At 53.8% G+C, this 25,791-nt stretch overlaps 2 protein-coding genes across 9 annotated transcripts in view; both read left to right on the forward strand.

Annotated features, from left to right (window-relative positions):
- Positions 1 to 2,590, forward strand: part of ADCY9 (adenylate cyclase 9) — a 59,532-nt gene extending 56,942 nt beyond the window's left edge. For both annotated transcript variants that reach the window (XM_048961736.1, XM_048961737.1), the window contains one exon: positions 430 to 2,590. In XM_048961736.1, the coding sequence (XP_048817693.1) occupies positions 430 to 1,618 (1,189 nt within the window). In that variant the 3' untranslated portion in view covers positions 1,619 to 2,590. The remainder of the gene's footprint in view (positions 1 to 429) is intronic.
- Positions 2,591 to 21,180: 18,590 nt separating this feature from the next.
- LOC125700672 (CREB binding protein) overlaps positions 21,181 to 25,791 on the forward strand; it is an 80,163-nt gene continuing 75,552 nt past the window's right edge. For all 7 annotated transcript variants that reach the window (XM_048961729.1, XM_048961731.1, XM_048961728.1 and 4 more), the window contains exon 1: positions 21,181 to 21,579. In XM_048961729.1, coding sequence (XP_048817686.1) covers positions 21,495 to 21,579 — 85 coding nt within the window. In that variant the 5' untranslated portion in view covers positions 21,181 to 21,494. The remainder of the gene's footprint in view (positions 21,580 to 25,791) is intronic.

Raw genomic sequence — 25,791 nt, forward strand, 5'->3', positions numbered from 1 at the left:
AACTCTGCGAACCTCATGCAGTCAGACGTCACGTACCTACAGGCAGACATGCAGACACACCATGTAGCTAAACACACCACCATCATTGAGCATTTATACGTGTATGTATTTGCATGTTTTAAAATTGGGTGTTTATAAATAACAGTAACTGCTGCCATAGTGAAATGTTTACAATTCATGCTAACGTAGAGGTGGGGGAGTTTCTGCGTTGCCAAACCTGATGGTTCCCTTTAAGGCACTGCTTGGTGAGCTTAAGAATGAAATTAATTCTTTAGCCATCTTAGTAGCAGAGGAAGATTTCAAAGCACCTTTTCTAATTCAGGATGTGCCCTACGCTTCCTCCACGTTTTTCTGGCTTAGGAGCCGCAGTGCCCAGCTCTGTGTTTTTTCACTGCACCTTTTATGTTCTCCCCCTTCTCTTGCTTCCAGCTCCAGGAAGAATCCTTGCAACAGCTCGATGCTAGCCGACGTGAAGAGGCCTGCAGACCTGATAGGTCAGGAAGTGATTTTGGTGGTCTTCCTCCTGCTGCTCCTGGTGTGGTTCCTGAACCGAGAGTTCGAGGTCAGTTACCGCCTGCACTACCATGGGGACGTGGAGGCTGATCTTCATCGCACCAAAATTCAGAGCATGAGGGATCAAGCCGACTGGCTGCTGAGGAACATCATCCCCTACCACGTGGCCGAGCAGCTGAAGGTTTCCCAGAGCTACTCCAAAAACCACGACAGCGGCGGAGTGATCTTTGCCAGTATTGTGAACTTCAGCGAGTTCTACGAAGAGAACTACGAAGGAGGCAAGGAGTGCTACAGAGTGCTGAACGAACTGATCGGGGATTTCGACGAGCTGCTGAGCAAACCGCATTACAGCAGCATCGAGAAAATCAAAACCATCGGGGCGACCTACATGGCTGCCTCGGGACTGAACACGTCGCAGTGCCAGGACAACAACCATCCCCACGGGCATCTGCAGACCCTGTTTGAATTTGCCAAAGAAATGATGCGAGTGGTGGATGACTTCAACAACAACATGCTGTGGTTTAATTTTAAACTTCGGATCGGCTTTAACCACGGCCCCCTGACGGCGGGGGTCATCGGCACCACCAAGTTACTGTACGACATCTGGGGTGACACTGTGAACATCGCGAGCAGAATGGACACCACCGGCGTCGAGTGTCGCATACAGGTGAGTGAGGAGAGCTACCGCATCCTGAGCAAGATGGGGTATGACTTTGACTACAGGGGGACGGTGAATGTGAAGGGGAAAGGTCAGATGAAGACCTACCTGTACCCCAAGTGCATGGACAACGGGATGGTGCCGCATCACCAGTTGTCCATATCTCCAGACATTCGGGTTCAGGTGGATGGCAGCATTGGGCGATCTCCGACCGATGAGATTGCCAACCTGGTGCCTTCTGTACAGAATTCTGATAAGATAGCCCATGGCACAGATAACTCAGAAACCAAGGACGCTCTTCCTTCCTCCAAGAAGCTCCAGAAAGAGTCGACGAAAGCAGAAGAGAGGTGCAGGTTTGGCAAAGCTGTAGAGAAGACTGACTGTGAGGAAGCAGGAACTGAGGAGGTCAATGAACTGACAAAGCTAAATATCTCTAAGAGTGTATGATGCACTGTCAGAGTTGCATGAAGTGCTCTGTCAATAGAAACACAAAGACATTTGCAATTGGCGGTTTTCTTTTTCAAGAGAGACCTTCTCAACACCTGGGTTGTACGTTTGTTTTCATTTCGGCGCCTGGTGCTGTGTGGATCACAGCTCCTCAGGGCTCGTTTTCATCCATCTCTCTCCTCCATGCCCCAAATCACATCCCCCAGCTCCCCAGCTCCCTGTGCAACCATCTTACAGCTGAGTAGAGGATATTAAGTGCCTTCAGATATACTCCATTGGACTCCCTGTCAAGGTACAGAGGCCCCAAGTGAAATCATAGCTTTGGGTATTTATCTAATTTTAAAGAAAAGCTGTGGTTATATCATTTTTATTGTTGTTTCTCACAAAACACTTTTTTTGGCTGATGCAACTCCTTGGGTTTTTTATATCTATCTGAACAATATTTTACTGTTATCAGACCTTTTGTATGTAAACACGCAGACCAACGTGCATGTATCTACCGTGTGAGACTGACATCAAGTGCCAGTAACGTACCACAAGAGAATGTCTGGCAAGGGGGTGACAGAATTTTCCTTTGGATTGGGCTGGAGGAGGAGTTCTGCAGTGGCTCAACGTTTAGGTAGAGTAGGCTGAACAACTGCTGTAGTTTTATTCTCCTTTACCGATGCTTTCTTCAAACTTAATGTGCCGCTGTGTGCTTTGGATACACTTCTTTTCCATATAGCCATTGAGTTACTGATCTGTGGGAATGGAACCAGGGGTTGGACTGCACCAGCTCTGGGGACAGGCTTCCAGAAGCAGCCGAGTGCCCAGCAGAGCGTTGCTCTTTGGGTCTTACATGTCTAAAAGTGTTCCGTGTCACTCCGCTCGCCGGCTCAATTGGCGAAGGTAGGTGAGGTCGGTGCCTCTAGGCTGGTCTGATCCGAGAGAGAGAGAGAGAAAAGTCAAATAAATGTTTTGGAGATGCCTTTATTTATTTATTTATTTTATTTCTTTTCCTTTTTTCTCTCTTTTTTTTTTTCCTTTTCTTTTCCTTTTTTTTTTTTTTTTTTTTTTTGGTGGAGATCAGGAGAGATGAAATTTGTCCCTTGGTTTAATGGAAGTTCATAAGGCAGCGTTTCAGCCTCTTTGAGCCACCAAGCATTGTGAGGATGTTACCCAGGCAATATTTGTTCCCAAACCAGTGGAATTTCCCAAGCCACACCACGCCTCTGAGTTCCCCAGCTTCTCTCTGCACTCAACTAACGGTGCTGCACGATGGTTTTTCAGGCTGTGCCCCCTGTGCTGCGCTCTTGCAGCAGGGAATAGAACAGCATGCTCCCTGCTGGAAGCAGGAACAGGGCAGAATCACTGGGTGAGCTGAGAAGCACGATGCTCTCCAGCCCTCCGATGGCTGTGTGGGTCCCCATGCACAGAGGAGCACTGCCCCACTTTGCCCTCTGTGCTTCCATCGCCCCGTCTGCTCGCATCGCTGCCCCACTTTGGCTCTGTTCATTATATTCATTATTCAGCTATTCCAGTTTCACTGTCTCCTTGCGACACCAAATAGAATGAATGAATTTTTGCGCCCCAAATAAGTTCTGTAGGCAGGGAGGAGCTGGTGATGTGCTGTGCTGTCTGCCTATCCTTGTGTGTCTTAATCCTCTCCATCCGACCCAAATTCAGAGCATATATTGGTTTTTCTTTTTACTCCTGATGTGATTTTTGGACTTCCAGTAATAAATACATACGTTGCTGCGTTCCTCTTCAGCCCTCTGAGCTCCGTCCACGTTGCCCAGTGAGCACAGAGCCCTTTGTCAGTGTGAAGCTGGGGGATTTCTGGCTCTCTTAGCTCCAACAAGACTCTGCACGCTGTTCTCACAAGAGCTGCTGCTCACGCGTTTCTCAGTTGTGTTGGGTGAATCTCTTTTGCTCCATTTCCCAGCATACAAAAACCAGGGGGTGCACATCCCCGTACTCTTGGAGCTGTTTCTGCCAAGCAGCACTACCAAGTTTGTAGTAACACGGAGTTTTACAGCAGCCTTCCTTCTCCCCTGCCCAAACCCATCCCCAGCTGGTTGCACTTCCACCTTTCAGGTCCTATAACTCTACAAATACCTCTTGCATCTGAAGAATGTATTCTTGATTCTCGTTCCAGTTGGATGTTTATCAGTATTTCTTACAGTAGGAGGGTGCTGCAGAATTGCTTACCTGCCTTCTGGTGTTATATTTGGGGTCTCAAGGTCGTTCCACCCACCTTTCTCTTTTCCCCCTGGTTGCACAGAGCTCTGCCCAGTGAGGTTTGCTCCCATGCTGCATTGCTGTCTATGGGTGCGTTGATGCTGCTGGGTAGGGCTGGGGTGCCCAGCAGAAATGGGAGTCTTGAACTGTCCTAACGGAGAGAGATGAGGTTGCTGCAGGCCTGAGCTGGGGCTGTGTGTGCCATGGGGCGCTGTGGGGAGCACGGGGTGCAGAGGATGGTTCTCGGTGGTTTCTGTGGTGGCATCTTCTTCCAGCACGCAAAAACCTTCATCTCCTCCTCGCAGCTGCTTCCGTGAAAATGAATTTCTCGTTTGTAAGCCAGCAGGTGGTGTTCCTGGTGGTTTATGCCTGATGGTTTTGGTTTGGGGATGAGAAGAGCCCTGCCTGCTGCTTCCCAAAGCACCGGGTCAGCCCCTGGGCCGAGCAGCAGCACAGTGCTGTGTGTGGCAGCTCCTGCTGCTGCAGAGCCCTGAGGTTCAGAGGTCACAACGTGGGCCCAGGAGGCTCCCCCAGCCAAAACCCTCCCCCACAGCTGGGTCAGTCTGCTTGGTGCCAGAAAAAGGGCTTCTCAGAAAGTAACTCTCGGGGTATCCCTTCTTCAGGCCTTGAAATCACTGAACTGTAACTCGTTTCTTAAACTTTCACCCTGCTGTGTTGCAAGGGAGCAGCTGGGTGCTTCACACCTTTGTTTTGCACTGTTGCAAAGGCTGAGAGCACCTGAGGTCAGCTGTAGCAGCTCAGGGTGTCTTTTCTGTGCAGAGCAGCTGCCTCTGGTCTCCCCGCTTGCCTCCGGCTTTGGAGCTGGAGGGGATGTGTGGGGACCCCAGTTCTGTGCAGAGCGACAGCTGGGCACTGTTTGCTCCTCAGCACCTGGGCTGCTTCCACTGCCCCCATCTGCATTTCCCAACAGAAGGGCCCGGAGTTGCTGTGATGGGTGATGACCGTGTGGCTGAGCAAAAGAAGGAGAAATTCTGCTTCATTTCGGAGCGGAAAGCGGTGTGTGAGCAGCTGGTGCTGGCTGGTAGCACGCAGCAGGTCAGCTCTGCCTTTGGGACGTGCAGCCGGTCAGTCAAGCGCTACAGAGCGTGGCGGTTGTGTGACTTTCCCATTGCTGAAGCACAGCTTTAGGTGGTGCAGGATGTGGGGGCCGGCTACTTGCAGTCGCAGCAGCGTGAGGCTGTGCTTGCTGCGATGCTGAGGCGCAATGTGGGATTGCATAGGGAAAAGAAGATCGTAGCCATGACTTGAAGCAGCCAGGTTGGCTGGGAGTTGTGTCTGCTCTCAGCCCTGCACACGCAGCCCCGTGGCTCTCAGCAGTGCTGCTCCTGCCTGCAGAAATGGAGGCGGGCTGTGTCAGAGCTCTCCCTGTACATAGAGAACCGCGTCTTGCCTCCGACTCATTGCTACCGATCTGTAATCCATTGTATATTAAACTGTTTTGCTGTATCGCAGGTCGTTTCACGCTGCCTTAGATGTAGAAAAGCCAAGAACGTAACCCACAATACATTTTGTCAACTTGAAGTTTGTTGGCTGTTTTGATTTTGCTTCAGCACTGCTCCCATCACAGCCCCGTTGCTCCAAAGCCCTGTGGTTCAGAGCGGTGGTTTTTGAGCCCTCGCTTTTCAGTCTGGCTTTTCAGTGTTTCTTTGATAACCCATGAATCTGCCGGGTTGATTTCTGATGAGGCACATATTTAGGCGGTGTCTGAAATGCTGGAGGAGTTCATGGCCCAGAGCTGCTGTGCTGGGTGCAGGCATGCAGCAGGCGGTGGTTCTCTAGCAGGCGGTGTGGATGCTTTCTTCTGGAACAGCAGAGCCTTGTTTGCACGGCCACGGCCTGCTTGGGATGTCGTTATTGTGGAGCAAGAGCCCACAGGACAAGGATCTGCTCTCCTGGGACTTGGTGAAGGCGAGCTGAGCTGTACCTGTGGCTCTGTCAGAAGGGAAGATGGAGCAGAACACATCTGGGGCTGCCACAGGTGGCTCAGCATCGCACTGTGTCCCTGCCACCACAGCCCTCCCATCCCTCAGCTGTGGTTTGGTGGAGGACTGTGCACTGCTGGACCTTGGCCTGGAGGATTGGAGGTGTCCTCGGGATCCCACGGAGCCCCATTGCTCTGCTCCCTCCTGGCACTGCTGAGCACAGACATCCATGACCCTCACCACATCCCTTTCCCTACCTCTGTGCTGGGCTGTGCCAGACCTTCTGCTCGGATCCTGGAGCATTGGGTCCACGCTGCTGCCAGCTTTGTCCTGGAGCCATGGAGGAGTGACGTCTGGTTCTTCTGCGAGTGCTGATGTATTGCTCCTTCCTCTGCTTTCAGCCTTATTTCCCAAAGATGAGGTAAGTAGCAGAGCACACTCCATACAGCCGGTGGGCAGCAGCAGTGTTCCACCAGTGCCTGGATGTGTGTCCCGTGCCCCTGGCTGTCATCCTGCTGCCGTGGCTGAGAGCTGCTCAGGTGTTACCTGCTGGATTTCTGTTGTAGGTCGTGGTGATTGTGAACTGCCAAGGGATGGTTTTTAATAAATCTTATGACAGTATTTCAAATAAACCTGCTCTTTCTGTTTTCCTTTCCAGGTCTGCGTTCTCCCAACGTTGCCCTATTTTTGGGTTTCCTCTTTCTCTGCTTCAGGTCACGATGAAGGACACATCCAACACAAATGTCTTTAAGGATATTGGCTCATGTGTGCATTTAGTTTAACAGGGGCAAGAAAAGCCCTAGATCTCCTAGGGCCACATTTCTCAGCATCTCAAGAGGGCCGTGCTGGGGGAGATGCGCTGTTCCCAACTGCTGCCATGCCCATAGGCGCTGCAGGAGCTCCATGCTCTGTTTGGTTCCAGCTTTGCTGTGGGTTGCAGGCCTGGTTCTGACGCTGTGTCCTCCTGGGGTCAGCGGGCAGTGAGCTGCACTCCTTGCCCCATTCCATGGTTTGTCTGTGGGGTTTTCTTCGGGGTTTCCCAAGCTCTGGGTGCTGTTGGGTTCTCCCCAGCCCATAAACCTGCAGTCCAGGGGCCACCTGCACAGTTCCAACACCCCATGGACTGGTTCTCCATTTGTTGCAGAAGCTTGCCTCCCATCTCTGGGGCCAGCTCTCCCCCTGGAGCAGTGCTTTCCCAGCTCTGCCCCTTTTATAACGCATGGCTCTGGCCAAAGGCCCACCAGCACTTTGTATTCAATTAATGCTGTGCAGGGCTGCTGGGGGTGCAGCCAAGGATGTGCACGGCTTGGGAACGCAGCGGGCTTTTGTTCTCATTTGTTAATCATTGTTTGGCTTTCGGTAACGAAATTTCGTTGCTTTGTGGCGTCGAGCAGCAATTCTCATTTCACAGCTTCGCCGAGTTTATGGGAATTTAAGAGCTGGATGCAAATGAACTTCATTACCATGCTTAATTATCTGATAAGCCTCATATCCATCTGTCCCGCATATGCTTTGTACTCGAGGCTGTAGGACGAGCAGCCGCGTTCGCTTTGGCCGCGGAGCCGCGCAGCCCGGGGCCGGCATCGCATCGCTGCGTCGTGAGCGCACGTGGCCGGAGAGCCGGAGCTGCTCCGCATAGCGCAGCGCTGACGGCACAGCCCCCCCCTGCCTTCGGCCCCGCCAGCTCCACCGCGCCAGAGACACGTTGTTCCCGCAGGGGCTCCAGTGTCACCCGGCCCGGAGCCGCCGCCCCGCCGCCGTTGTGCGTGCAGCCTCCCTGGGCCGGCGCCAGCATCTCGATCGGGTTGCGGCCCCCTGGCTCTCCTGCAGCACAGCTTTAAGAGCGGCTGTTGAGGAACTGCTGTGAGCTGGAACTCTGGAAACTCTCGTACGTTAGCAAGGAGTGAGGAGGTGCTGGGGACGAAGCCAAACCTCTGCTCCCTCGGCACGGAGATGTGGCTGCGGGGAGGGCAGCGCTGCACGGGGGTGGCTGTGGGTGCTCACGGCCAAAGCAGGGGAGTCTGCAGGGCTCGTGGGGGCTGGGGGATGTGCAGAGACAGCGCACTGCTCTGTGGTCGGCAGCATCGTGCGGAGCTTTACCGGTGTGGTGTGTGGTTACAGCTCTCTGTCTCGTGTTAGAGGAGGATGTGTGCCACTGGGCTCTGAACCTCTCCTGGAGAATGGAAGTGTTTTGCCTTTTTTACCCACTGGACCCTGCTTTGTGTGCCATGCATTGCTTTCCTTCTGCAGGGGGTGTTTTTAGGAGCCCCTGTGCCACCTGCAGCAGGAAGGCAGAAAAGCCCTGGGATCGATTCCCAAAGCACCGGGGCAGATGCGGCCGAGCTGCCCACAGGTGGCTGCAGCTCTGGGCAGGGTGGCTCTGGGGACATGGGGACTCGGTGCCAGCAGCACCCGCATGTCCTGGCCTTTACCTCCCCCTAGTGCCGCCCCAGGGAGCAGAGCTGGGTGCAGCTGGGGCCCTGCAGCACCCTGCCCGGCACCCCCAAGTGCTGGTGGCAGCAACCACAACCCAAACCCCCAAACTGGGCCAGTTGAGCACCTGACATTGCTCCATAGCCAATGGAGGCAAGGAGGCATTCAGCAGAGGGAGCTGAGCAGAGCCATGCAGTGACGGCACCAATGCTTGGTCCAAAGGTACCCAAAAAGTGCAAAATTGAAGATGGGAATATGGCTTTTTCAGTGCAGTCCCTGTGCAGCCAGCTGAAAGGAGAGCTCGGACCCAGGCCATGACCCCACTGGGTCTCTGTGTCTTTGGGGATGGGGACCTGAGCCCACGTGTGCACCAAATGGTGCTCGGCCTCAGCAGAGCTGCAGGGTCACCCCCAGCCCTTCGCTGCCGCCGCCCCTTGTGCTGGGAGCAGGATAAGAGCAGCATGAGGATTCCAATCAGCTGAGGTGCATGGCAGGGCAGTGGGTCAGCAGGCACCAGAAAGTGGATCTGTGTGGTTGTGGGCAATGGGAGCATCGCGGTGGTTCACCTCCTCACACCCCGCTGCAGGAAACACCCCAGGCTCTGCATTTTGAGTTGTCCCCAACTTGAGACAAAGCATGGGGATGTGCTGGACACGGGGTCGATGTGCCCCTTGATGGGGAGGGACCCAAATCACGGCCTTGTCCTACCTGGATGTGTCTCTGTTGCCCTCAGGGGTTTGGGCTGGGTCTTGTGGGATCCTATAGGGTTTGGGGTGATGTGAATGTGAGTGGTGCTGACCCCCTGTCACCATCCCATAGGGCAGACCCCAACTCCACCACCTCATGCCCCACTCCCCAGCGCTGCCCCCAGCCCCAGCAGGGCCAAAGCCTGCATGTCCCTGATGCCACTGGGGGGAAAGGAGCCCTGGGTGGCTTCCGGCTAGAACCGACCCAATGTAAGAATCTGCTGCACTCTTGTGGCTTTAGAAAAGCTTGGAATCAGAGGATTCCTCTTATTTCCATCTGCTTACATGGAGTCACGCAGCCAAAGGGTTAATTGCAATTAAACCCCAGTTTAGCAGCCGCTAATGCTAACCCCCCCGGCCGGGCGGCCCTGCCAAGCCCTGCGCAGGGTATTTATAGCACTGTGAACTTAGAGCATGTCCAGCGGGCGGGCAGAGCCTGGGCTGGAACACGGGCAGGACTTGGCTGGGCAGGAGGCTCCCAGTCCCAACATCCCCAACCCTGGAGGCGTTGCAGGGAGGTGTGGAGGTCAGGCCAGGTGGGTGGTTGGATTTGGGGATCCCGATGGTCTTTTCCAACCCGGATGATTCTGTGCTTTCGTTGACACCCTGATCTCCGTCCCGTGATTCCCATTGGAAATGTGCAGCGCTGTCTGCAGCCCACAGATGGGCCATGAGATGCTGGTTTGCACGGACACCAGCAGCGTGTGCAAAGCTGGTCTTACTAAGAGCAAAGGAAAGGAGGGAGGATGAGCGGTGACTCAGAGATGATGTCTAGAGCGAGCCTGGATGGATGCTTCCAAAAGGCTGTAGATCTGACTGTGTGAGCACCTGTGAAAGGCCCAGCCCTATGGCTGGTGTTCGCCCCACAGCACGGCCGAGGCTGCAGGTCAGGCTGGGGCATTGCTTTTAGAAGGGCAGAGGGCAGAACAGAAAGCCCTGGTCTTCATGGAAGGCTTGGGCTTGGCTGCTCCTTGCTGCTGGATTCCCCAACAAATCACAGAAACCTTAAGGTTGGAAAGACTGATAAGATCGTCTGATCCAAGCATCAGAAATAGTGATGAAGGGCTGGATGAAGGGCTGGAGCATGCAGTACACTGTGTAAAGGGCTGGAAGAAGTAGAGCTGGATGACAGGGATGGTCAGAGCAATGGAGCAGCTTCCACCCAGGGCACACCTGCACAGGAGATGCGCGTGGTGCCCAGCACAGCCTTGCTGCCTTCTGCTGGGCTGAGTGCAGGACTTGCAGAAGCGGTTTGTGCTTTCTGAACATGCTCTGAGAGCGCACGTGTTTTGTTCCTTGTAAGCAACTGAAATGTTCTGGCTGAAATTTAGGGTTTTTTTTCATGTGAATTTCTGCTGGTTCTGGCCCTGCAAATGCGTTTCATCACACATAGGTGGTATCTGACAGTGTTGTAAGCAAATCAACACTGGGGCATATAAAGGGAGGAGTCTGGAAATCTTCATTTAGGAGGGCTGGCCTCATTTATAATTACAAATGTATGCAGATCTATACAATTAGCTCAGCCAGCGCTGGGGGCAGTGGCTCAAAAGTACTTCTTTTTGCAGGAAACACTGATGATTTATTTGGGAAAAATGCGTTGTATTCCCTCGGGAGAATCAGGGTGTTGTTGTGGCCCTCTGCAATGTTTTTAGGTCCAAAACTCACCCCAGGAACGTCAGCACAGCTCTGCATCAGCGGGCAAGCAGCCATCAGGGAATGAAGGGGAGGAACGGCCTCAGCCTCACGGGCCTCCACACGAAACGTGTAACAGGGCAGCAATGCTGGTCACTGCAGAAGGCAGCGGGGGGGAAAAAGGGCCGATTTGTTTCTATGGGAAATAAAAGGAGTTCTGTGGGTGACGCAGCACCTTCTGCTGAGGATGTCGGTGAGATGCAGGTGGGCTCCCAGCGGACGCGGTGCTTTATGGCAGGATTTGCAGCGGCTGCAGGGCGGGCTGTTGCTGAGGGACCCCTCAGCTGCTTCCCCCCGGTGGGGGCTTTGCTCTGCTCCCCAGGCGGTGCCCCGTTGGCCCCCAATGCGCTGTGCTGTGTGTCCTCACGACTCCGGTGGCTCGGAAGCGGCGATGAGCACAAACGGGAGAGTGGGTGACGTTCATTTTATTTCTCTGCCATGTTTGTGTACCAGATTTTGTCACCATCTGTCATTTCTGTTTTCCCGTTGTTGCCAAAAGTTGTCATTCCGAATGGAGGGTGGAGACGTTTTCAAAAGACAACGGGGGATAATTTTAGGGACTTTAGGCCTGTGTGTTCCGTGCCGTGTGTCGGCAGCTCCGATGCGCATCAGCCCCGTGAGCCTCACGTGGATCCTGGGCAGTGGCTGAGCTGAAGCTGCTTTTAAAGCCACCGGTTGTGGCCACACAAACGCATGAGATGCGCAGCTGTCATCGCTGGGAATGCATCTATTCTGTGCAGTCGCAAAGAAAAGCTGGAAAAATAAAATGTGCCCTCTCAAATGTTAAGGAAAAAAAAAGCAGAGAATATGGGGAGAGCGGGCGTACAGCAACATCGGGTGCTGGAAACCAGCTCTGACTGTAGCTGTGCTTCCAGGGTGTGAGCAGGGACCATCAGCACACATTTTAATGCAGTTTCTGGGGAAACAGGCGCCTCACCAAGAGCTCATCCATTGGTGTCAGCTGGACTGCAGGGAAATACAGAGCCAGGAGTGGGGCTTGATGCTCGGAGTGCGGATGGGCAATGGTTTGAACTCATCACCAAGGGTATAGAGGTGTCCCGGGGTTGCAGTGGGAGGTCACAGCTGGCACAGGACAGCAAAGGGTCCCTGCTGGCACAGGGAGAGATGCAGAGGAGGGGGGAGATGGGGTCTTTGCTCTAGAAGAAGCAGAGAGATTTGAGGCGTTGAAGGTGAAGAGAATATCAAGGCCATGTCTTGAGAGCAGCCACTTACAGACCCAGAGAGGAGCAGAATGAGACTTCTTTCCTCCCAAAAGCTCAGGATGTGCAGCAGGAAGGATGGGGTCTGTGTGCCTGGAGCTGCCCAGCCGCTGCTGGACCTGCAGGGATGTGTCCTGGCCTTGGTAGGAGGAGAAGCTGTGAAGGGAGCAGCCCTGGATGCCAGACTGTGTACGGAGCTCTGTGAGCAGCAGGACAAGCAGTGGTCCAGGATCTGTCCCTAGGACACATCTAGCTATTGCTTTCCAGGACATGGGGACAACAGCTGAGATCTGGGAAGGGCAAACACAAAGAACCCAAAGGGGCTCATCGGGGTGCGTTTCATAGGGATATGATTGAAGAAACAGCAGGTTGATTATTTCTAGCCAACCTAGCTCCCTTCTTGAAAGAGCAGGGAAGCAAACTGACTTCATAGGGGTCTTCAGCACGAACCCCTTCCCAGCCCTATGGCCAACACAACAGATTGGCGTTGGGTTAAAGCCATCTGAAAAGAGATTGCAAACTGCATGAAAAGAAGGGCTGTTCATACCAACGGCAACAAGTGGAGATTTCAGATTGGGCTCTGAATCTGGTACTATTCAGTTTTAATTAGTAGCCTGTTAATTAATTATGTGCCTCTCCTCATGTAGGCTGGGTTCGTGGCAATGAACTTGCTCTAAGGTCTCTGCTGCCAGGTAACAACAATACCTGGACAAGAGGTGATGGCCTCGAATTGCACCAGGGGAGGTTCAGGTTGGGCGTTAGGAAATGTTCCTGCTCAGAAAGAGCGGTGCTGCAGTGGCACTGCTGCACAGGAGTGATGGGGTCACCGTCCATGGAGGTGCTCCAGAACTGTGGGGATGTGGGCATGGGGGGGTGGGCTGGGGTTGGAGCTGGGGATCTGAGAGGCCTTCTCCAACCTGAATGACTCTGTGGTTCTAAGAATGTGCTGGTGCTGGCTTCAGTGTGCTTTGTGGTATTTTACACTATAAAGTCTTCTTGGAAGAGTCCCCCTTGCAAAATCCTCTATCTCATGCTGTCCTCAGCTGCTTTGGTAGTACGGATTGAAGATAACAGCTCTGTCCTGTTTTAGCACTTCAGCAATGTGAATGGACTTTCCTAGCTTCAATCCTTCCCTATTTGCTCTCTCTTAGAGGGTAATTTTACAAAGCTCACAAGCAAATTCCACCTGAGCATTTCAGGATGTCACTGAAAGCCATTGTAAAAATGTTGGGTCTTTTTTTATTTCACAAGAGCATTTCAGAGCTCTCAAACTCGTATCAGCCTGGGAAATTGCCCCAGATGAGCACCAGGCATCTTCTTGTATTGGAGAGCGCGTGGCCGCACGCGTTGGAAGATGAGCTGTTGAGTTCAGCGTAGGAAGCAAGCGGTGGCGTAGGGTGGCAGGGTGGGTTTGAGGAGTTAATCCTGCTGTCAGTAGAGGCAGGGTGGTAACAGCAGAACAACGGAGTGGCAAATCGCAGGGTGAGGCGCCACAAAGGCTGAGTGCACAAACAGGATGGGAGCAGCGCACAGGGAGCGCGCTGCAGGCTCACACGTGAAGGGACGTCGGCTCCTGGTGCCGCCAACGAGGCGTTGGGCCTCGAGGAGTTGGGTGACAATCAAGGACACAAAGCCCACACAAATTGCAGTGCACCTGGACTAAGGCACGGCGATGTGCGTGTGCACTGAAAGCACTTGCTGACCTTTGCTGGGACGGCGTTATCCCCTGGAGCACAGCATTTTATTACTCCTGCCTTCTACATAATTTATCATAGAAAAACATTATTTTGGCTGTAAAATTATTCGCCTTCGTTTTAAGCCCAGCAATAGTATTTAACTTTCTGATCCTTTTTGAAACTAATTTCCCCAGGCAAATTACATATTGTGCCGAGAGATTCCTTTGGCTTTAAATTTTCCTGCCATTAATGTCACAGGATGGGACATCACCGCTGAGAGGGCGATCGTTTTTTCTGATAACCTTGAAAGCAACAGAGAACCTCATCAAAGGTGCTCTCACATAGGTTTTCCAGTGGAAATTACCCCGGATTTTCCAGTGCTGGTTATCACACTCCCACAGTCGGCTTTGCTGCCCCTCTCCAATACCCTTTACCTGAGCTATAGGCAGTAATTACAATTATTTCTATGTTTGCCCGAGCCCATTACTGCTGTGCACATCCACAGCTAAAGGTGATTTCACACAATCACAGAATGGCCAGGGTTGGAAGGGACCTCAAGGATCATGAAGCTCCAACCTCCTGCTGCGTGCAGAGCCACCAACCTCCCCATTTAATACCTGACCAGGCTGCCCAGGGCCCCATCCAACCCGGCCTTGAACACCTCCAGGGATGGACGGGGCATCACAGCCTCTCTGGGCAGCTGTTCCAGCACCTCACCACTCTCTCTGTAAAGAACTTCCCCTGACATCCAACCTCAATCTTCCCCCCCTCAACTTCAAACCATTTCCCCTTGTCCTGCTGTTATCCACCCTTTCCAAGAGTTTCTGCTGAAAATTTTCTGCAGCTGAAGCCTCCTTCTGTGTTTGGGAGGAATGCAGGGCTGAGTGGGCAGAAAGGGGCTGGGTTTGGCTCTGCCATACATGGGGGAACTCGGGTGCTCAGGTCAGAGGGAAATGGGACACAGCCATGTGAATGCGTGAGAGCCAGGTGTTACCTGGGAAGCTCTCCAGAGGAAGCACGGCGCTGGAGAGGCAGTGGATGCTTTGAACTGGTTGTTGCCGTATCTGGAAGAAAAGAAGCAACAAAACGGTGGATTTGGTTTGAGTCAAACTGAAATGAAAAAATCAGAGAGGAGAGAGCTGGTGAAGTGATGCCATTTGGTTTATTTGTCGTTGCTCGCTCCTTTTATTTGCCCGGCTCCAAAGCTGTTTGAAAACTTTGCTCACGCAGCGCAGAGACGAGTTGTTTGTCAGTGAGCAGATTAAAATGTGTCAGTGCTCCCCAAATTCCCAGAGATGGAACCTCAGGGGGTCTTCTGAATAATCACTGAACACCTGAACACGTGAGGGCTGTCTACCTGCAGGAAAGCACTTCTGTCTGCAGTGTGTTGTTGGCTAGAAAGAAGTGAAGAAAAGCATCAACCAATTCTTCAGTGCCCAAAAACTGCTGAGGAGGAGACCAGAGGTCATTCTGATTTTCCCTAGGAAATCCAGTTCCTGACTCTGGACCAGAGAGAGGACCCAGGATCCTCTCTACCAGGGAAGTTTTGATCTAAAACATGGAAAGAACCCTTGTGCTAGAGGAAGAGCAGACCGGAGGAACAAACAGGCAGTTAATGTATTCACCTTGTCAACCCAGCTCCATGGGTTCCGTGCCTTGATGAATATTGAAGGATTTTATACAAATTGGAACTGGTTCAGCAGGACAGCCAGAGAGCCAGCCCAGGAAGGCTTCCTGGTCCTGGGGGGCCCATCCCTCCATGACAGGAGAACAGCTGGGCCGGGCTCGGAAGGCTGAGGCTCCCCAGAGTTCTGCACAGAGGTGACTCACAGCATGGCGGTGACACTAAGGGCTCAGGTGGAGTTTTTGTGGGACCATCCCATATGTTTTGCAGCAGAAAACCAGGGCTGTCAGCTAGAACACAAAGCGAGCAAGACTCTTTAGCAGGGTCTGCTGTGATAGGAGAAGGGGGAATGGTTTCAGCCTAGAAGAGGGGAGATTTATGCTGGGTAGAGGGAAGAAGCTCTCCACAATACGGGCGGTGAAGCACTGGCACAGGTTACGCAGAGAGGTGGTGGGGCCCCATCCCTGGAGACCCCCACGCTCAGGCTGGTGGGCTCTGAGCCCTGATGGAGCTGTGGGTGTCCAAATTCATTGCAGGGCAGTGGGTCTGGATGACCTTTAGTGACTCTTCCAACTCCAGGGATTCTGTGATTCTACGATTTCCATCTTGGACACTTGCATGGAAGCACAGCTACCAATCCACACAGAAACCTTTGCACAGGGAGGGAAAAGACCCAAACTACGAGATTTAGAGAGATGAATTTACTTTCACTAAAGACATACACAGTCTGCCCAAGTCGGTTAATAAACACTGGGATTGCACCTGATGGGGCTACGCTTAGTGGGGTAAGATGTGCTGAGCCCTTGATCCTGGCCCTGTAGAAGGGCTCATGGAAAGGGCAGAGGAATGAAGAGGATGTGCAGAGAATAAAGAGGAATGAAACAGGTGAGGAAGAATCTGAAGAGTCCTGTTAAGAAGTCAGGCAGTTTCCCAACCCCCCACGTTCATGGTATGTTAATGTGTCACTGCTCCAAGCGCTGTGCAGTGGATAGAAGAAAGAAGGGGCCGAGGCACCAGCTGGGTGGGAAAGGTGAAGTCTTCATGGCAGAGAACTTCCAAAATCATCCATCTTGAATGGCCAAGTGTACCTGGGGCCCCCTGCGTTTCACTGTGCTCGTGGAAGGGATCTGTCACTGTGATAAGCATGGAAAAAAGGGTTCCGTGTCGTTATTTTGGCCCGGGAGGCTTCAGCCACACATAAACCACTAATTGCAACTGCTAAGAGGAAGCTGGCAGACATGGAACTTGCTGAGATTACACAGATTACTATTTTATGGACAGAAATATCATGTTCAGATGGATTGTGAAGCTGGGCGAGAGCTGGTGGCAGGCAGACAAAGCTGTAGTGTGGCGGAGCCCAAAGACAGATATTTTTCATAGCACTTTGACTTATTAAGTGACTTATTTTTTCAAAAAGCAAATGGACTATTGTCTCTCAGACAAAGTGCAAACCATGATTTCTGAGAGCAGCAACCCAGAATAAGAACCTAAAGACAGATTTATACACATTTTTCCTAACAGTTTGTTAGGCATGGCCAAATTACAGGCCAGCACCAGCCCAGAAGGGCTTCACATGTGGGATGTGAGGAGAAAGGACCACTCCTAGGGAAGGACTTGCTTGTGCTGGTGACAGAAGACCGCATGGCACCCTGAGCTGTTGGCACTTCTGTGAGATCTGTACTTGTTAAACAGATGATTCCTCTGCGCTGGAATCACACCAGGGCTCTTGGCAGATGATGGGCAGAGTTCTGAGCAGCTCACTGTAATGCCCCGGTTTGCATCCCATCCCCACATGGCTCTATTAAACACTTGGATTTGATGTTATTGCTTTAAAATGATAAATGCCTACAGACAAGGATGGCATCTGGCTGATGCTTGGCAGCATGACGTTACTGGATGGCACCTGTGAAGCAGGGGTTGCCACCCGCAGATATTTTCTTCCACAGAAATGAAGGAGGCAGGCTTTGAGGTGTTAATTCCTTGGGCTGCAGAGCCTGACGGAGGGTTTGCAGAAGTGCACAGGGATGCAGCTACACACAAAGCAGCACGACGACTGCGGTCCTGGGGGTTACCACCACTTCCTGAACACGACAAGAATTCACACGTGCAATGAACATCAGGAGCCAGAAACAACAGTTAGATGGAATGAAGCTGCTCCACAGTCCTGTGAGCGCAGGTGGCATCCATGCGGATGGATGTGCTGGGGAAGATGGGCAGCACCTCCTTCAGCAGCTGGGAGGAGGGGAGGCAGTGGATGCTGGGCTTTCCATTTGCTGGGACAGCCCCACCGGGCAGCAAACACAGCAGGTAAGGCCACCAACCGCTGAGACAACATTGCCAGGAAAAGCAGACTGTTTCCCTCTGAGAACTGATGATACCACAGTGATTACAAGTTACAGAGCGGAGCTCCTCAGCAGTTATTCAGACATCATTAACTGTTTGGCTCTAAGGATCTGGGGTCACCTGCTGTAGAAATGATACTTCCCTGTTTTGGCTATGGGCAGGAAGAAAGGATCGCGGGAACTGTGTGTTTAAGCAGCTTCGTTTTGGAGACAGGAAGTCTGGAAATGGGCTGCAGCAGTGCAGAGTTTATTATGCAATTTCTCTTGGATCCAGTCCCTGAATAAAGGGGTTATCCATTAAGCACCTGCTCCTGAGCACTGCCTGTGAGGTCCTTAGGAATCCATGCTTCATTCTCGGCTGAGGGAGCAGGGAGCCACGACTGGTAGTACTGGGTGTGTGTCTGCAGTGCCATGCTCTGCTGTACCTTTCTTCCCCTGAGTGCTCCTATACTATTTGGGCAGCCTGTTGGACAAGTAATCATTACACTGTTTCTAGGGGCGGCTGTGGTTAAGGGTCAAGGCCTTCCCTTTCCTCCTGACAGTACACCACACTATTGTGATCCCATGGCAGGAGGCAGTTGGGGCCACCCTAAGCAGACCTCAGCACAGCAGCAATAGGATCCTCTCCCTCCTCTGCTGCCCTGGGATATGGGATTCCCTCCCTCCAAAGCACCTCCTTACGCTCCCCAGGACTCGCAGCCCCCTCTGACTTCATCTCTGTGGTATTTCTGTGAGGGTGAAGGAGCTCTCCCAGCTAAGGGGAGAGGACTCGCAGCCTGCTTCCACCTGCTCCCCATGCCCAGCACTGAGGTGGTAGCATTGCCCTGGCAGGCACACTGGTATGCAAGCTGCTCTTATGGTTGTGGTGGTGGTGGTGATGGTGGTAGTGATGGCGGTGTCCGAGCCCTCTGCTCAGCAACTTTACAGCCAGATCTCTGTACTGGTACAATAGCAGCACACAGCCCATAGCCAGGCAGCACAAATACCTTCCTGGAGGTAAGATGTGTATCCACCCACATCTGTCCCCACTGAGTCCCCATCCTGACTTCATGCCAGGGCTGAAGAGTCGTTGCAGCAGCACAGAAGGGGGCCAGAGGGAAGCAGAGCGTCATGGGGATCTCCTGGGCTGCTCCAGCAAACCCTTTTTTTTACGAGGCCACAAGTGATATAATGGGCAAAGAAGGGGCACAAAGTCACCCAGCAGCAGCTCAGAACGCACTGACCACACTTTTAGAAATTTCAGGTAGTGGACAGCAAAGGGCACGGCTGTCTTTTGTTGTGCCTGATGGACAGGCTGGCCTGAATTCCATCCACCCACCTCCAGTAACAAGAAGATGCCTTACATTACAGCAAAACACTGCTGGACGAGAGCTGTTGCAGATCTTCATTTCTGTGTATTAGGTGCACTACTCACCAAAGGGATGAAGTGTTCCTCTGTGGTTGTGTTGCTCCCATTTTTAAGATGACGGACAAGCAGGCATTTTTCTACTCCTAGATTTGAAACAGCCAGGGCAGTAGCTGAGACCTGAAGCCAACAGCTCGTGTCCCATTGTGCTAACACAGACCATGCCCACCAGCAGCTAGCAGGCACCTGGAGCTTTCCACTCAAAGGACTGGTGCCCTGGTGCAGGACCGAGTTCAGAACCTGCGCTCTTATGTCTAGAAGAACTGTGAGCCTCCAAAGCCCTGTCCCACATAGCCGTAAAGCACATGGGAATGCTCTGCCTTTGAAGGAAACGTTGGTAAGGCAGGCAACCAGAGAGCACTGCCCGTGTAAGGGACGGGTGATAGGAGCAGAGGCCTGTGAGAGACTTCTGGTGTGACGATAATCAGACCTCATCTTGCACAGGAACCATGTAAATAAATACGGAATTTGCAAGTAAATGTAATGAAACGCATGTAAATGCAGAAGTAAATGTAATGAATACGAGTTGAGTCGTAAACAAAAGACAGACTTGCCCTTTGCTAAAGGTGTCATTATCGATCTCCTTTAAACCAATGTAGAGCTGTTGATTGATCTGTCCCAGCTTATGGATTTCATCAGCATCCTCAGCGCTGTGTCAGTGCCACCCTTCAGTCCGTCCTCCCCTGGTGTGTGGCCTTTGGGAACATGTGGATATATCGGTGTTGAGAACAGCCCTGAGCATCTCGTTTGGGTATGAGGCGCTCTGCTGCTTTGGCACGGCACATCACCGGGGCTTATAGGACCTGCTTCTCAGGTTGGGAACCAGTATGGAAATCCGCTGAAGCACATGAGCTCCAGTCCTACAAACCTGTTTCGGCCAGGGAAGTCTGTCTAGACAGAATGCAGGTGTTTCTGAAGCCAGGAGCCTCCGCCGCCTGGCGCCATGGCTGCGGTGCCTGAGAGCAGCCCTGGTGCACGGCTGTGCCGCAGAGGACTGGGCACATTGGATGCGCAGGGAGAAACCCCTCAGCGTGGCCACGGCTTCGTGCGGGCTGCTTAACCCACACCTGGAGCGGGTGCTCTGACAGGGCACGAGGGGCTGCCGCAGGGGATTCACCGCCCGGGCAGCAGGGAGGATAGGCCGGAGGAAGTCGGGCGCAGCGGGGGGACGGCGAGGACACCGCGCGGCCCCGGCCCTGCGGCCTCTGCGCCGTTTGAAGGCCGTGCGGGAGACGCAGGGCGCAGCCGGGCACGGCCCCAACGGCCCGCACCGGGAGGAGCAGGCGGAGCCGCACCGCTGCGCGCGGGGGGCCGAGAGGGGCACGGAGGGCTGCTGCGCGGGGCCGAGGGGAACATCGAGGGGAAACGGGGCGGGGGTGGGTCGGGCCGACGGCGCGGAGGGACCGAGAGGGCACCGCGAGGGGAGCCGCCGCGGAACGGAGAAGGACCGCGGGCTTAGGACGCCGACGGTGACGCTGAGGGGGACCGTGAGGGACCGGGCGGCCGCGGCGGTGCCGAGCGACGGCGGGGTCAGACCGAGGTGAGCGGGGAGGGCGCGGAGGTGACGGACGGGCGTTACGAGGGGCCGAGGCCGCCCGCCCCGAGGACGCGGCGGAGCAACTGAGGACGAGCTCGGCTCTTTCCGGCGCCGCTCGCGCCTTTCCGGCGGCGGCGGGGGCGGGGGCGGGAGGCGTGCCCCGTGCGCGGTGACGCAGCGCGCAGTCCCCGCCCCGGCCCCGCCTCCATGGTCTCTGGAAAAGAGAAGAGAAAAAAAAACTTTTTTTTTTAATTGAGGAATCAACAGCCGCCATCTTGTCGCGGAGCCGGAGCGCGGCGCGAGAGGAGCGGGGCCGGGCCGGGCCGGGCCGGGGCAGCGGGGGCCGCCCGCAGGGACACGGGGCAGCCGCGCGGAGCGCCGCCAACGGGCAGCGGGGCTCGGGGCGGCGGGGCAGCGCCGGCCGGGGCCGAACGGGCGCCGCCAGCGGGACCGGGAGCGGCGGCGGCGGGCTCATTGTTTTGGGGCTTTTTTTTTTTTTTTTTTTCCCCCTCCCCCCCGAAATTTTTTAATTTTTTTTTAATTTTTTTTTTTTCCCCCTCCCTCCTTCCCCCTCTCAATCCCCCCCTCCACCCCCGCCCTCCTCGGCCGCGGCTCGCCCCGCGGGGTGGGGGCGGCGGCGGGCGGGGGCCGGGGCCGAGGCCGAGCGTTCTCTCCCCCCCCCCCCTCCAACCCCGGCGCGGAGGGGAGGGGACGGGGCTCGGAGCGGCGGAGGGGGGGGGCCGGCTATGCTCCCCGAGTGAGCGCCGGGCCGCCATCCGGGCACCGCGGCGGCAGGGCGGGGGAGCGGCCGGGAGGAGCCGGGCCGGCAGGGAGGGGGCGCTTGGGCTCTTCCCCCCAGCCCGCCCCGAGCCCTCCTCCCTGCGGCCTGCTGCGGCGGCGGCCCCGGCCATGGGGGAGCGGAGGGGGCCGCCGCCGGCCGGGCACTGAGCGGCGCTGTTGTTCGGTTTCCTCCTCCTCCCTTCTCGCCGAGCTCCGGGAGCGCCCGAGCGCCTCGGACGGGCCGCGAGCGGTTAAAGCATGGCGGAGAACTTACTGGACGGGCCGCCCAACCCCAAGCGAGCCAAGCTCAACTCGCCGGGCTTCTCCGCCAGCGACAGCACAGGTGAGGCCGCGGGGCGAGGGCGGCGGGGGGGCGGGCGGGGCCGGGCGGGACCGGGGAGCGCCGAGCGGCGGGGCCGGGCCGGCCGAGGCCTGAGAGCGGCGAGCCCGCGGCCGGACCGGCGCTCGGGCGGGCGATCCGCGCCGGCTGCCGTCCGCCGGGCCGCCGCCGGCCGCGCGTTGCGGAGGCGCGCGTTGCTGCGTAGCCGGAAAGTTTGGCGCAGGCCTTCGGTCGCGTTGCGTGCGAAAGTTTGGCGTCGGCGCGGCGTAGCGGCGAGGAGCGCTTCGGCACGCGGGCCTTTTCCGGGATGAGGAGGGTAATCCCGGTCGGCGAGCGGACCCGGGTCGGCAAGGAAGCGTTTTCTCGTCGCCCGCTTCTTTCCAGGGGCGCTTGCGGCCGTGATTATTTCACGGGGTTTCCCTTTGTCTCGTGGTGCTCGCGCTGACGGGACGCGTGCAGCCCGGTGCTTAATGGCTGTATTGTTACTCGGGACTTGCCCGGTGTGTGTAATGGTGGATGAGAGCCTGACGCCGCTGCGAGCTGCCCCGATTCAGATACGGCTCGGGCTTTTTGCACTCGAGCGGCGTAACTCCGCTCCAGCTGTTGTCATCTGCGCCGGCACAGCCAGCGCAGCCTCACGCTGCACATTGCTTCCTCTGCTCAGCCTCGCGCTGCTCCTTCCTCCCGGCACAAACCCTGCGCGCAGCACCTCTCTGTACCGTTGGTCTGTGTGCAGGGTGGGATTTCCTGCGTGTCTCCGAGGAGTTTGACACCGGCGTCTGCACGAGGTGAAGGAGCAGAGCAGATAACCCGCCGGGCTCGTTTTGTGTGGCAGTCCGTAGTGTTATGCTCGTCCCCCTCTGCTTTTTCTCTTTCAATTCATGCTTAGAGTGATAGCTGTGTATATGCCTGGGATTTTATTACGTTGGTTCCTTTTTTTGTCTTTAAATGCTTGAAATTAACACCGCAAATGAACGTGCTGCCTTGGCCAGTAGCAATAGAGCTGCTGGAGATGCTGGGCCAACAACAGACAGCAATAAATAAGGCAGCGCTCGGGGGTCAGCCCTGCTGGACCATGCAGATCTCCTGTGAGATAATTCCCAGTTGTCTGATGCAGGTTATTCGCTTTCTGTTCTGTCCGGGTGCTCCTGGAAGTTATGAGTCCGGTCCAGCGCTGCTAATTATTGCTGTGGCGATGTGCTGTGTTCAGATTTTGTGTCTGTAACTTCACGCTGAAAACTTCACCGCTTGTTGGTGTCTTTTTTTAGTGGAGGTTTTGCTCTCTGTCGTTACCTGCTAGCAGAATAACACGTGCGGAAGCACTGCTGTGTTATCGTGGTGCTGTTTAATGAGGAATCAGAGGGAACTGAGAATTTGGGATTGGAAAAATTCTGCAGTTTGTCTTTTATACAATGAAAAAACATGTGGGACGACTTAGAAATTTGACACTTCCATCCTAATTTGATTTACACTTTCAAGAATTTTTGCTTTGTAAATCTTCCTTTTAACATATGTTATGTTTTCCATCTGTCTTCTCAGATGTCTGAGATGCAGAGAGAACCTAATTCTTTCGTTTGGAATGCTGTCCTTAATAGAGATGTCTCAAACAACTACTATTGCGTAGAGCCAGGGTGTGAATCAAAAGGAATCTGGAACTATATTATCAGTGCTAATTCAGCCACTGGGAGCTCAGAATCTAAATCTTTAACCCAGGCACACACGCTCTTCAAAATCCTCACTGAGAAGAGACTTTCCCATTATTATCCGGGTAGGTCCGGTCCCTTTGATTTGCGATAATGTCCATATCCACATACAAAGATAATTGCTTCTCTGAGGGTATCCCTACAGCTGTGGGAGCTCGCTGGGAATGGCCGTGCTGTCAGTAAGAGCTGCTGTCAGCGGGGCAGGCTTCCCAGTGCCACACCGCTGCAGGCTGCAGCCCTGCCTGCCTGTGCTGCACCTGAGAGTCCGTGTGTGATGAGTGCTGTAGTGGGTGTTGATGTGCGGGTGACACGACTTCTGTGTCATCTCCGGTGTAGTTTTCTCTAATGGGGCAAAGAAAGCTGGAAATCTGATGTGGAAATCTGCCTTGTGGTGGCTGCGAGGTCATTTCCTAAGTTTCATGGACTCCTTGAGGAAGGCGTTAATGAGAGTGATTCAGAACAGCCTCTGCTCACTGAAATCAGTGCTTTGCAGTAAGGCAGATTTGAGCAGATGCCGGTTTTGTATTCAGTCAGTTGTAGTTGGAAGCTTTCTTGAGAGTCAGATGTATTCTAAAAAGAAAAAAGTTTCAAGTGCCTGCGTGCTGTTGGTTCCTTCTGTGTGCTCGGCGCGTTTGCGATTTGTGCTTTCGCACAGCCTAATTGCAGTTGCTGACAGACTGCCCTCACTTATCATTTGGTCCCAGAAGTCGGGAGGGAAAAAGCTTTAAAGGAAAGAGAAAGGAAACATCCATCACTTCGTGATTTGCAGCAGCCACAAGGAGACACAAAACTTGTTTTTTTACTGTAATGTTGCATACTGCTTCTGGTTTGTGACACACTTGTAAGTGCACGTTAATCCTCGCTGTTCTGTTCCGGGCAGAGGTAGGCCTGCTGTGTGACAGCCCTGCACAGAGGTGAGCCCTTCCAGGGCTGATGGAAGGACGGAGCTCTCCCTGCCATTGCCGTCACTCACACTGAGGAGGATGGAGGACTGAGCCGTTTAAAATGTGCAGCACCTCGTGTCGACCCGTGTCTTTGATAAGAAGCCGGTAGGCAGGGAGTGTCAGAGCGTCACAGTCACCGTTAGGCTGTCGAGATAATGCAAATCTTGGGGAGCTGTGACTGGGTCTTCTCCAGATGTGTGGTGAGGGTGGCACGGTGTAGATCCGTCATGGTGTGGGATGGCTGAGGGCATTCCCGTGCTGGCATTGGTTTGCTGTGCGTTTCGTGCTGCCTTAAGCAAGTGCCTGCTGTTTATTACTGGCATCTCACGTGATTTTGCTTGAAATGGTCACCTCGAACTTCAACGTTTTGTCAGCTGTTAAATTAGGATGCCGGGAAAGATTCATGTGTTTGTGGTAGGATGAAAAAGCGAGGCCTCAGTTCCAGTAATGTGCTTCGAGAACCCTAAAATATTTAATCTTCACCAGGGTGATCTGAAAGCAAAGCTAACTCCTGCCTGCAGCTCTGCTCCTGCAGCAAGGCGGGTCGACAAGCTGTGCTGTGCTGCGCAGCCCGAGAGCTGCGTGTGCTGTGCCGGCTCGCAGGCTGCTGTTGGTGCTGCTGGGTAGGACTGGAAGCTGCTCATGAGAGCAGGCATAGCAGCACTGTCAAAACAGTGGAGACACCTTGGGAAGCAATTGAGAGGAAGAATAGTTACAGAGGGGCTGTGCAGGACCGGAGGAAAGCAGAGCGGATCCAGCGCTTGCCGTCCGATGCTTCCAGAACAGACCACGTTGCGTTTCTTCTGCCACGCATTTTTTGTGGTTTCGTTTTTCTTTTCTATGTGTTCTTTTTCCCCTCTGGCATCCAGGAAGAGATAAGATGCTCACTTACCTGAATGTGGTTTCTTTTAATTTTCTTCTGTATGTTCATTTTGGTACCAGGGACATTTAACGTGCCCTTACGTATTACTTTGTGTTAATAGCAGAACATTCCAGTAATTGATGACTTTTTTCCCCCGTGTAGAAGCAGATCTGACAGAAGCTAGTGTTGTGTTTTTGGGGACCTTTAGCACATTGTGTCTTCATTGTGAGCATGAAAAGATGAAGATGATTTGAATAAATACAGTAGAAGGACAAACTTGGGTTTATGACTTGATGACACACAGAGTGCAGGTGGGAAGAGGCAAGGAATTAAACTCAGTTATCAGTGTGTGTTTCAGCTTATTCTGTTCTGTTTTTCAGGGTGGTGAGAAGGCAGCAGGGCAGAGCTGGGGACAGAAGGCAGCTGGACATCCCGGGGTCAGGCAGCTTTTTGGTGCTGCCCATTGGATGTGGCTTAGAGGATCCAGCTACGTGCGTTTTTCGTGTCCCAAGAAGTCAGGCTGGCAGCCTGCTGTCAGGAGCAGTTCTGAAGCTGAGTGCTGGTGGAGGAGGCATAGAGGCTAGCAGAGGACAGATTCTTTCTCATTAACTTCCTGATTTGTTTGCTTAGTGTAATGAGCTTCAGGTTTGAAAAGTCACTTAGTTGCTGAAGTCTTACGAAAACAGGTGGAGAGATTTTTCTGTGA

Source organism: Lagopus muta, chromosome 15, assembly GCF_023343835.1.
Source record: "Lagopus muta isolate bLagMut1 chromosome 15, bLagMut1 primary, whole genome shotgun sequence".
Lineage (NCBI taxonomy): Eukaryota > Metazoa > Chordata > Aves > Galliformes > Phasianidae > Lagopus > Lagopus muta.